Genomic DNA, 12,019 nt, shown 5'->3' with positions numbered 1-12,019 from the left:
AAAATGACAAATTTCAGGAGAATATCTCGCAGCTCGGTATAATTGATGCCAGGGACCAATACCAGCCCGGTAGTTGAGAAACACTGGTATACAGTATATTCACTACCGCAGATGCTCCATTTACTTGAAGACAGTGCCTCACTCGATCCTGACATTCTTCTGTCACGCTTAGTAGTGTTGCAGGTGGATAAAATGAATCTTCATTTGTTTCAAGGCATATATAAATGTAGGCTCTGTCTGAAAAACGTGATGTTTCACAAATTCCCCATAGAAAGAAATTAATGAGTGTGAGGTCTGGTGATCGTGGAGACCATGACAGGTTCACTTCGTCCAACCCAACGCACACCGAACATCTCATTCAGTTTCTGGCGACCTGTTAGAGCATAATGTGCGTGGCCCTAAACCACATTTTCATCCGTTTGTTCAGTGACAAATCATACACGAACTCCATTACAGTGCTGCCTAGCAATTCCCCATATGTGTGTTGGTTTACATTTCCTTGAAAGAAATATGGTTCACAACCATATCACCTAGTATTCCACACCACACCATAACTTTTGGAGCAACAGTGTTGTTAGCTTCACGCATCCATGTTGGGTTTTCTTTTGACCGGTATAGAGCATTTTGTGTATGAGTGGGCACATAAGCATTCGTCACTGAACAGAACATGCTGATCAGTATGCAGTTGCAATATGTTCGCCTCTTGAGTGGATCCTCTTCTTACTTTATGTGTAAATGCTGTAATTTGTAAGGGTGAAGACGTACAGATTTCAATATCCTGGGAACAGATTCTCTACTGATGCCAGTTTCACGAGCCACATAGCGCACTGACCTTTTAGGGCTGATCGTCATCTTATTGAATGCTGTCCATTAGTAGCAGATTTGCGACGACCAATTCGTTTCTTGTCGAGTACATTCAAATTTGTTTTAAATTTATGCAAGAATTTGGCTACAATTTGATATGATGGTTTTGGAATGTCAGGATGACGACGATGAAGCTCGTCCGCAGCTTCTTTTGTTATCCTGTGATTCCATAGAACAGTCAAGGTTGGCATGTTTAAAAGAAAATGTTTTAAACAACGTGTTCAGAATCGTTTAAAACAATATCTGTTGATTGAAACGTTTGAAAAACAACATTTAAAACTATATGATGATATTAATGTTTAAGCCAACGAAATTGTCTGTTACGTTTTTTTTATTTATTTCTCGTTAGTAATAACAATGTTTAAAAGTATATAATCAAAACATATCCCTTTTTTTTTTTCCGATACAAGTTTTTTCTCTCGTTTTGTGGTTGTATTTTATCCTACTTGTTTACAATATAAAATCATGTTTGCTTTCTATTCAGGTCTTTATAAAATGTACAGTTATGAATTTACAGTGGTGCTTCTGACTTCATGGAGCCAAACTTTAAGTTTTTACTGTTGAAGAAATTAGAGGAGAAGAAGAAAAAGTGTTCCATAAAAGTTTGTCTATGTTGCTTATGTTACATTTTTTGGCTAAATCAGCGTTGAGTTACTTCCTCCTACTTCACTTATACACTTTCCAGTTTTAAGAGATCTCCTCACCAGCCTAACTTTAGTGAAATTACGAAAGGCTGACGCTAGTACACAGTCAGGCTATGCTTTGCATATACGAATCTGTGACAGGTTTGGTTAGTTCATGCTTTTGTTATGCCTTGCATATACGCAGGGCAAAGGCTGGTGATTTTTTGTTGTGTGATGTTGTCAGTAATAACATAGTATTATGGCGGATTTTAACTTCCGAAATCATCAGAAGTAGCTGAGCGCTAGTTTGTAAATACATAAAATTTACGACAAGATTAGAGAATTAGAAGTGAATGTAGGTACAGTAACATGAATGTTAATCACCGTCAAGTTGGAATTTATTTTGAAGGCAAATCTGACACGTGAAAAGTTAAGGAGATTGTGTTTAAAAGTGGATAATAGTTACAGCATTGTTCTGAAAGTATCATTCTTGAATACGTCATCATTGACTGACTGCATATCTGAGTGACTTATCTTGAGGAAGAGTATTGTTTATTCAGTGAAGCATATGAGCGCGCTTTCACAAACACACTTCTATTGATTCTATAGAGAAATGAGATCTCATTTTATGCACGGGGTGTCTGCATAATGCAATTTATACCGAATTACCCTCTAATTTCAGCATGTCTTGTGTTCCTACGTATAGCAGATAATTTGTTCAGAGTATTCAGGAAACTTTAAGACTCTCCTAATGTCTTACATCCTGCATATGAGTGTCAATCTCTATAAATTCCTCTTTCAGTTGAGATGGATGTGATAAAGATGCAACCTGACATCGACCCATTGCCTATTATACCACCAAGTGATACAGAAGAGAAGAAGCCCTTATCAGAGGTAAATTGAAAGTGATTATTATGTGATCTTTTCTATGTTCGAAATACGTAACACTGTAAACTGTAACGCAATCAATAACTGTTCATGTTTAAATTCACAGTTAGCAGACTTAAGTAGGCCTACACTAACAAAGGTCAAGTCAGCAGTTGCTTGTGCTGCTCATGCTATTGTAGCTGTTACAGCTGGTCCAAAGAACCAGATTTTGCTGCTCATATCCATCAGAATGCTTAGTGCACTAAGGTATTACACAGTAGTTGAAGTTTCATGACAAAATATCTTCCTGATTAAGACTAATCGGCTAACAAACCTCAGAAATTCAATTGTTGAACTGACAGAATAGGTTGTTTGTTTAGTTTCACCAACCAGGAGATGCTGCTGCTTAAAACATGGCACTCATTTATTTCCTACCTTGGCCATAGATTAAATAACATCCATCCGAACTTGTCTTGCTGTAGTAATACAAGGAGAGAAGTTAGAGTTTGCAGTTATCTGCTGCTGGAATCAATACAACTCTACTATATTCTATCTCTGATTACTCTCAGAAGGAACATCTAACAAAAAATAACTCATTTTAAAACATATTTCACATTTCCCGACATACATATTTTGTAATTAATTAAGTCATTCTGAAGTGAAATATATTTGTATGTGGAAATATAAAAAGAAGTACCGGTAAACACATATTTGAAGAAAGTAGTATCATGTTCACTTAAATGCTGCGTTACGAGGTTTTTCATACAACTCTGGAGTGTGTTCACGTGCATTCGGGATATAATAATAGAGTGGAGAGAATTAAAACTAGTCACTGGTTTCCGTGAACAGCTGCATATAATATATTTCATAATTATTATGTTTTGTGTTGCAGGAAGGAAATGTATTAGATCAGCACGTGACTGAAATAAAGACGGAATGTAAGGACGATCTCATATCAGAGATGACATTTGCTGAAGTTGAGGTGAGTGCAGTTTATGAAATGAGTTGGCCAGTAGTTATGTATTGGCTGATATGACTACTAGATTCAGATGACCAGGGGATACGATAGTTGCTCTCATGCTGTACATTTGTTCATCCTACGGTATATCACTCCTGAATCTTTCCCACCCCAATTTTATCACAGAAACTACGATGCTCAACATTAACTAAATCATATACATTTTGACAATTTGATTCCCGCTGATACTTTTTGCCATGTTTGCTTTTAATTTAATTGACAGTCGAGTATGGAATGGGGGCCGCTCTCAGTTAATCCCGTGGTAAGTGGCCTAACTGGTGGTTTGCACCTGGCTTAAGAAATACACTTAATTGTGTTTTTTTTTATTTGATTTCTAAAATAATTTGTGAGCGAAACTCCACATTTGATGACTATTTCTTGGATCCAGTTGTTTGTAAATACACATTAAAATCACGGATCGCAAAGACTACTTCATAGTTCCTTTTCCATCCTCACACTGACTGTTACATGGGGAGGAAGAATTATTCGTATTTTCCCGTCCAACTTCTTCAGTAAACCAATGCACAGGATTGCGAACAATAAAACCATTGTGGACGAGGCTTTTCATACAAATTATTTCACTAGTCATTCTGTATTGTGTATACGTGAATTCATAGACGTTAGGATTTGAAAATACGAGGGTCACTCCAAAAGTAATGCACAACAATTTTTTACTTTACTTTTTATTCTACACCTTTGCCATTTATGGAGGTCATAGGTACATTCTTCCCGCTTGTATTCAAATTTAAGTCGTTGCCGTGAGTGGCGCCATGATAGTACTCGTTCAAGATGTCTGCTGTACTTGACATTCTTCAGAAGCAATGTGCTGTTATCGAGTTCCTGTGCTGTGGGAACGGGACAGTGGGAAACATTCACAAGAGGTTGAAAAATTTGTATGGAGATGTAAGTCCTGACAATGTGCAGCGCGCTGACAACATGGCTGTGGTTGACAAACGCGTAACAGTGAAAGAATGGTCACTTCAAGTTGGAATAAGAGAAGCAAGTATGTGCGGAATATTGAAACAGTTAGTGTTAAAAAAGGTTAATGCCAAGTGGGTTCCGAGGATGCTGACAGATGCCCACAAAGAAAGCCATAGAACAATGTGCAACAAACTTTTGGACAAGTATGAGAATGGAGGAGATGACTTTCTTGCAAGAATTGTGACAGGAGATGAAACGTGGCTCCACCATTTTGAACTGGAGACAAAGAGTGTAGTGACATCATGCAAATTCACTATAAAAAAAGAAATTCAGAACTGCGCCTTTGGCAGAAAGTTATGGCTACTGTGTTTTTCGATTCAGAAGGATTCTTGCTTGTGGACATGATGCCACATGAACCCACCATTAATTCTGACGCGTATGTGGCAACTCTCAAGAAACTTCAAGCTCAACTAAGTCGTGTTCGACCACATTGGGAGAAGCAAGATGTTCTGCTATTGTATGACAATGCACGACCACATGTCAGACACAAGACCACAGACCAGATCAGAAACTTTGGATAGACAACACTAAAACTTCCGCCTTACAGTCCTGATCCGACACCATGCGATTACCAGCTCTTTGATAAATTGAAGGGATGAGGTTTGAAGATGACGACTCACTCTTGCATGTTGCTAAAGAGTGGCTGAGACGTATTTGTCCAGATTTTAACCTTGCAAGTATACAAGCCTCTTTCCAAGGTGGCTCAAGGCAATTAATAGGGATGGGGATCATGTGGAAAAGTGACATTTTGTTTTCAAAGGATGTATCTACATACTGTGAAAATAGCAAAGCTGTAGGGTAGAAGTGTAATTTTTAAATAAATGTTGTGCATTACTTTTGGAGTGACTCTCGCAATATGAAGAGACACAGTGGCGTAAATTTTTATAGTTGGGCGCCCCAGCAAAGATAATAATCTGGGCCCCTTTCCTTACTGCTATTTTTGTCATATTTTCATAATTTAATTTTTTTAATTCAATTTGAATAAAACTAATTAGGATAGAAAAATACTCCATTTTTAAACAAAATTAAAAAATATGTATATGTTTTTAAATATGACAAAAAAATCTTGCTGAGCTTGGAAAAAAAAGTTACTAGGTACTGACCAGCCACACTTGAATGCTAGTACCTGGCCTAGAATTTCAGTGAACAACAAAGATCATCTCCAAATTCTCCATCTTGAATGCATGCCGATTATCTCTGAACAATGATTTATACGGTGAAAACGATCTTTCCACATCACAGGACGTCTGACGTGCATATTTAAAGAGAGGAATATCACAAACACATACACTGTCTATTTCACCTACAGGCACACCCTCCAATACTTGAGGAACTTTACACATTTTTTTTGTATCCACTGTTTTTCCCAAACACATTCTGGAAATTGTCCCTTAGTTCTTGTACTTCTGTACCTGGTAGCGAGGCTAGTTTAATTCCCATGGCACGCACCTCTCTGTTTCAGACAACAGGTTTTTAGATGTTTCGAGTTTTTTTTATGGTGTCACACAAAAAGCTTAGATTTGCTAATAGGAAAGCCAAATCGTTTTTTAAACAATCATCTTTCAATATATCTTGAAGGACATCGATTGACGAAGCCAATAACAGGGAATCACAATAAGATGTATTGCCTTACTTGATGGACATGAGCGAGAGGTGAGAGATTTGTTTAAATTGAATAATGTTCATACCCGAGCTCTTATCTGTTGTGTTTCACAAACAAAGCATGGAATGAAATCATCTTCAGCAACAGTAAACATTCCTAATTTTGTGTTGCAAGATCTCTCCTCCTTGTCCATGTTAATTTATTCTCTAATAATAACACTGATATGCTGCCTAGCAGTTCTCAGAACTTGAGGTGATACTATGAGGAGCATTCAAAAAGAAACAAGCCGGAGGCCTAGGAACAGAAACCAGTACCTGTATGTCAAAAGTATTGGTCCTGGCTGTTGAGGCACTTGTCCCTCTGCGACACAAGGCGGTGAATGGCTGTCTCGTAAAATTCCCAGGGCTGCGTTGTAAACCAGTTCCAGTGGTATTGCTTGACGTCGTCGTCCGAGGTGAATCGTTTGCCCGTCAGAACCTTTTTTAGGGGACCAAGAATGGCGTAATAGCAGGGAGAGAGGTCTGGACTGTATGGAGGGTGACCGAGAATCTCCCACTTGAATTTCTGCAATAGTGCCTTGATTGTGTTGGGCATATGAGGCCTTGCATTGTCTTTTGACAGAGCCTTTTTTAGGGGACCAAAAATGGCGTAATCGCAGGGAGAGAGGTCTGGACTGTATGGAGGGTGACCGAGAACCACCCACTTGAATTTCTGCAATAGTGCCTTGATTGTGTTGGCCGTATGAGGCCTTGCATTGTCGTCTGCCCCTCACAGCCTATTTTAGGGGACCAAAAATGGCGTAATCGCAGGGAGAGAGGTCTGGACTGTATGGAGGATGACCGAGAACCTCCCACTTGAATTTCTGCAATAGTGCCTTGATTTTGTTGGCCGTATGAGGCCTTGAATTGTCGTTTTTGCCCCTCACAGTCTTTTTTTAGGGGACCAAAAATGGCGTAATCACAGAGAGAGAGAGAGGTTTGGACTGTATGAAGGGTGACCGAGAACCTCCCACTTGAATATCTGCAAGAGTGCCGTGATTGTGTTGGCCGTATGAGGCCTTGCATTGTCGTGGAGCAGAATGACCCCACAGGTGAGTTTGCCTGGTTGTTTCGATTTGATCGCTTGGCGAAGTGTGGTCAAGGTTTGCGAGTAACGCTGGGCATTCACTGTTGTCTTGTGCTGCAGGAAGTCTATCAGAGGGGGGCCGTCTTGGTCAAAGAAGAACATCAGTATAACCTTTTCTGCACTTGTATGGTTGGCCTCGGATTTTTTTGGTGGTGGTGACCCTGGATGCTTCCATTGCAGACTTTGTCGTTTCGATTCTGGTTCGAAGTGATGACAACAAGAATTCCTGCAGCACGTGACAAAAGTGAATGCCCAGCGTTTCTCGCAAACCCTGCCCACTCTTCACCAAGCGATGAAATCAAAACGACCAGACAAGATCACCCGAGGGGTCATTCTGCTCCACGACAATGCAAGGCTTAATACGGCCAACAGAATCACAGCTATCATTCAGAAATTCAAGTGGGAGGTTCTCGGTCACCCTCCATACAGTCTAGGCCTCTTTCCCTGAGATTACGCCATTTTTGTTCCCATAAAAAAAGTCTCTAATGGCAAAAGACAATACAAGGCCTCATACAGCCAACACAATCAAGGCACTAGTAAGGCCTCATACGGCCAACACAATCAAGGAACTATTGCAGAAATTCAAGTGGGAGGTTCTCGGTCACCCTCCATACAGTCCAGTCCTCTCTCTCCCTGCGATTACGCCATTTTTGGTCCCCTAAGAAAGGCTCTAATAGCAAAAGAGAATACAAGGCCACATACAGCCAACACAATCACGGCACTATTGCAGAAATTCAAGTGGGAGGTTCTCGGTTATCCTCCATACAGTCCAGACCTCCCTGCGATTACGCCATTTTTGGTCCCCTAAAAGAGGCTGTGAGGGGCAGACGACAATGCAAGGCCTCATACGGCCAACACAATCAAGGCACTATTGCAGAAATTCAAGTGTGAGGTTCTCGGTCATGCTCCATACAGTCCAGACCTCTCTCTCCTTGCGATTACGCCATTTTTCGTCCCCTAGAAAAGGCTCTAATGTCAAAAGACAATGCAAGGCCTCATATGGCCAACACAATCAAGGCACTATTGCAGAAATTCAAGTGGGAGATTCTCGGTCACCCTCCATACAGTCCAGACCTCTCTCCCTGCTATTACGCCATTCTTGGTCCCCTAAAAAAGGCTCTGACGGGCAAACGATTCACCTCGGACGACGACGTCAAGCAATACCAGCGGAACTGGTTTACAACACAGCCCTGGGAATTTTACGAGACAGCCATTCACTGCCTTGTGTCGCAGAGGGACAAGTGCCTCAACAGCCAGGACCAATACTTCTGACATACAGGTACTGGTTTCTGTTCCTAGGCCTCCGGCTTGTTTCTTTTTGAATGCTCCTTATATTACAAAAATGGATCACAGACACACCACACGGCGCTTAGAAACACGAAGTAACCCAGAATTCTTAAAAATATAACGTACTTCTGAGTTACATAATTGATTTAATTTTAAAATGTTTAAAAGTTCTTGTAAAAAAATTATTTAGGTAAGAAAAAACTCCAAGAATTATGTGTTTATAATGCATTTCCTGAAAATATGTATTTACATAATTTTTTTGTGAAAATATGTGTTTTTTAATGTGAAATAAAATTCGGGTTTTAAACTGCAAACTTCATGTTCGGAATTTTTAACTTTGTTAATTGTGTTTTATCACACGCAAAAATAATATTTAATTACATAGGAATCTGCTCCCTAGATATAACTTCTATTTTGCTAAAGTAATAATAGTTATACAGTAATAGGCCTTCCTAAAATAAATTTAATGTGAAGTTGAACATCTATTTTCTCATCTGGTATTTTGAGAAGCAAATGACTCAGTCAGATCATGTAGACCAAGTCTTTTGGGCCTTTTCACATTCAATACTTAATACACTGAGAGCACTAAGTCTTTCTTGAGTCACTGGGATTCGTTCCACCACAGATAGTTGGTGTTTGACTACTTGGTTGATATACTGAGTCTATTTTAATTAAATTCGAAACATACTTTTGAAGTTTCTTCCTTTTTCATTTTTCTGCACCACTCAAATGTTCATAATTACTTTTAAAAGATTTCATTGCCACAAAACACGAAAAAAATGATGAATAAAATCTGGTAACAAGTAGACGTGTTGCTATACAAAACTTCTTTATTTGAATGTGTGTTTACTGCTTATATACTGCGACTATGGCAACACCCACCACAAGAAACAATGTCTCCATCCATAAAAATCAGTCTGTCACATTTTCAATGCTGGCGTCACTGCAGTACGGTTGTGGGCGAGTCTACTGAGGCAATCGATGGGGGTGTATGATGCGGAGTTCTGCCAGTTGGATCATCGTATGCGCATCCTCGGGTCCAGTGACGGCAGTCATTATCACAGATTTTCATATGCCCTGGTCGAGGTGGATTCCACAAAGTTGGTGACCCGGGGGGATGCAGTGGTGGCTCTCGTGCTTTTCTTTTCGAACATTAATCGACTTATAACCACCCAGCCCTTTTCGTTCTCTCTTCTTTTTTGTCACTTTATTTCTCTTCCCCAGTCACCATTGCATGCAGAATGTCCACCACTTCATCACAGCCATTTTCACCTTTCCATCCCCGCTGTTAGTTCTTTGCCACGTCCGCCTATATGACGGGATTCCTTACGAATGCCTGGTGAGGATACATACTTCTTCCTCTTCTAGATATTTATATTCATTCTTAGGTTAAGTTTCTTAGGCTTATAACTCCCATCTCACCAGCGGGGATATTCCCTATCTCCATGATCTGTCCCACGGTTTCGAGCGCGACTTCCGAAATGTGCGGCCCGACAGGGCGCCCAGCAATGAAGCAATAGTGGACCCTTCATACTGCCCCTATATGCCCGGACCAGAGGTCAAGTACACTCACGTAGCGCCCCAATGAGGGCTCGGGACGATTTGCATGCCCTGGTGACCGACTCTGCTCGCCAGGGCAGATATATCACTCCGACGTGTTACCGCTGACTAATGGGTGTCGCAGTGTAATCAACCAGAAGTCCCGTGAAGCTGCGTGCGGCTTTGGTGGGCGAGTGACAGATATGCCGTGTAGCAATTACTGTCGAGCATATTTTATTGCATTGCAGGAAATATGAGCGTGACCGTCGACAATATGCAATTCGGCCGACTCTACGTGACGCTCTTGCTAATGATTTTAATTGTGCAAATGCATTTCTGAGATTTTTATAGAATACAGGACTTGACAGGGTGATTTAGTTTGTATTGACCCTTTTTCATTACAACCGGAGGTTGTATTTGTTTTATATTTTTATTGTACATATCTGACATTTCTGACCTTTTACATCTGAAGAGCCTGTTTTATAAAATTTTATTGTTTTGAAATGTGCTACACAATTGATCTCTAGTGACCTTTGTTTTATTATTTTACTGGTTCGTTTTGACTAACACTTAGGGCATGAGAACTGCTCACCTTTATGAATTTTAAAAATCACCTTGTTGATACTGCATTTGTTTACCTTGATTTTACTGTGACAGCGGTTTTAGTTCTCTTTAGCATTCTGGTTATTGTATTGATTGTGTTTTATTTTTTGTGAAAAATTTGAGGTAAGGGCGCAAGTAGCCATAGTTGCTGATGTACCCTTCTTAATCCCCATATGCCAAAGAGTAAAAAGAGTGGCTCTGCATTACGGAAAATACATAACGTGGGCCTTGAGCTGCAATTCGAACTCAGTTCCAAATATATGCCAGTACTCACTGAACGTTTTCGACCCTCCCTGGCCTCGAGGCCCCCCCGCAACACGGGGTCTGCGGGGGTGTAAGTTACGCCATTGAAGAGACATGAAAATAGTCACAACTACATAAGATATATTACATAATTTTATTATTGTGGATTGTGTGCTGCAGGAAGAAAATGTATCAGATCTACACATGACTGAAATAAAGATGGAATGTATGGATCACAGCTATGAATTGAAATCAGAGATGACATTTGATGAAACTCCTGTGGCAGTTGACTTTCCCGAATTGAAAAGTCAAGTTGAGGTGAGTACAGTTTATGAAGTGAGTTGGTCGGTAGCTCTCACTTGTTATTTACTGACCAAGGATTACGAGTGTTGCTCTCATGCTCCCCATTTCTTTATCCTGCTCTCTTTCGTGCATTTTTTCCACCCAATTTTTCTGGTAGAGACTGCGATGCTGAGCGTTCACTAAATCATATCTATTTTCAAACTTTTAGCCACCATTGATAATTTTTCCCAGTGTTCACTCAAGTGTAATGGTCAGCCAAGTATAGAGTAGGGTCAGTCTGAATTGAAGACGTCACCCGAAAAAGGGAGTATAGAGCAAAATGTAGTTCTGATATAAACTAATTTCAATGTTTGTCAGCTGCCAGGTTCATCATAGTTGCATCCGAAAAGTATAATTTAAGAGCGAAGGAAATCTTTTTCGACACAACTGTGATGAACCCGACAGCTGACAAACATTGAAATTAGTTTAAATCAGAGCTACATTTTGCTCTGTACGCCGTTATTCGGGTGACGTCTTTAATCACTCTGGCGGTAGGTGCCAGTTATTTTGTGCCTGGTGTAGGAAATACTGTTAATTAGATTTCTTGTAATTTGTCTTTTCAACTTCCTTTGATTGCTGTCTATTTCTTGGGACAGATTGCTGGTAAATACCAATGAACGCCACAATTCACAAAGACATCTTCACAATTCTGTTGCCATCCTCCTCCACTCTGCAGTAGCAGCCTCACACTGACTATTTCATGGGGAGGACATTTAATCATGTTATCGAGTCCAAATCCCTGAAATAAAGCAAGAAACTGAAATAATATCAAACCAGACTCTGGGAAAGTAAACATTTAAGGGGTCGTAAGAGGTGGGTGCGAGAGTCGACCTGAATATTCACGGTATAGATAGTTTCTTCCATTCTTTACCTGTCCTAAATTACTTTCTCTGGATTTTCAAATTATCTTACATTTGTACAAAC

The 12,019-nt window shown here is 40.0% G+C and overlaps 1 protein-coding gene across 2 annotated transcripts in view; it reads left to right on the top strand.

The window, feature by feature from the left end:
- Positions 1-12,019, top strand: part of LOC138705739 (zinc finger protein 729-like) — a 45,649-nt gene that overhangs the window by 11,476 nt on the left and 22,154 nt on the right. Inside the window, exons 2-4 of one of the 2 annotated variants that reach the window (XM_069834320.1) lie at positions 2,290-2,381; positions 3,247-3,336; positions 10,934-11,071. In XM_069834320.1, the coding sequence (XP_069690421.1) occupies positions 2,295-2,381; positions 3,247-3,336; positions 10,934-11,071 (315 nt within the window). In that variant the 5' untranslated portion in view covers positions 2,290-2,294. The remainder of the gene's footprint in view (positions 1-2,289; positions 2,382-3,246; positions 3,337-10,933; positions 11,072-12,019) is intronic. The other variant, XM_069834321.1, reaches the window with a different exon arrangement.

Source organism: Periplaneta americana, chromosome 9 (assembly GCF_040183065.1).
Source record: "Periplaneta americana isolate PAMFEO1 chromosome 9, P.americana_PAMFEO1_priV1, whole genome shotgun sequence".
NCBI classification, from domain to species: domain Eukaryota; kingdom Metazoa; phylum Arthropoda; class Insecta; order Blattodea; family Blattidae; genus Periplaneta; species Periplaneta americana.
The sequence above is the reverse complement of the archived record's forward strand: the minus strand, read 5'-3'. Positions and strand labels throughout refer to the sequence as shown.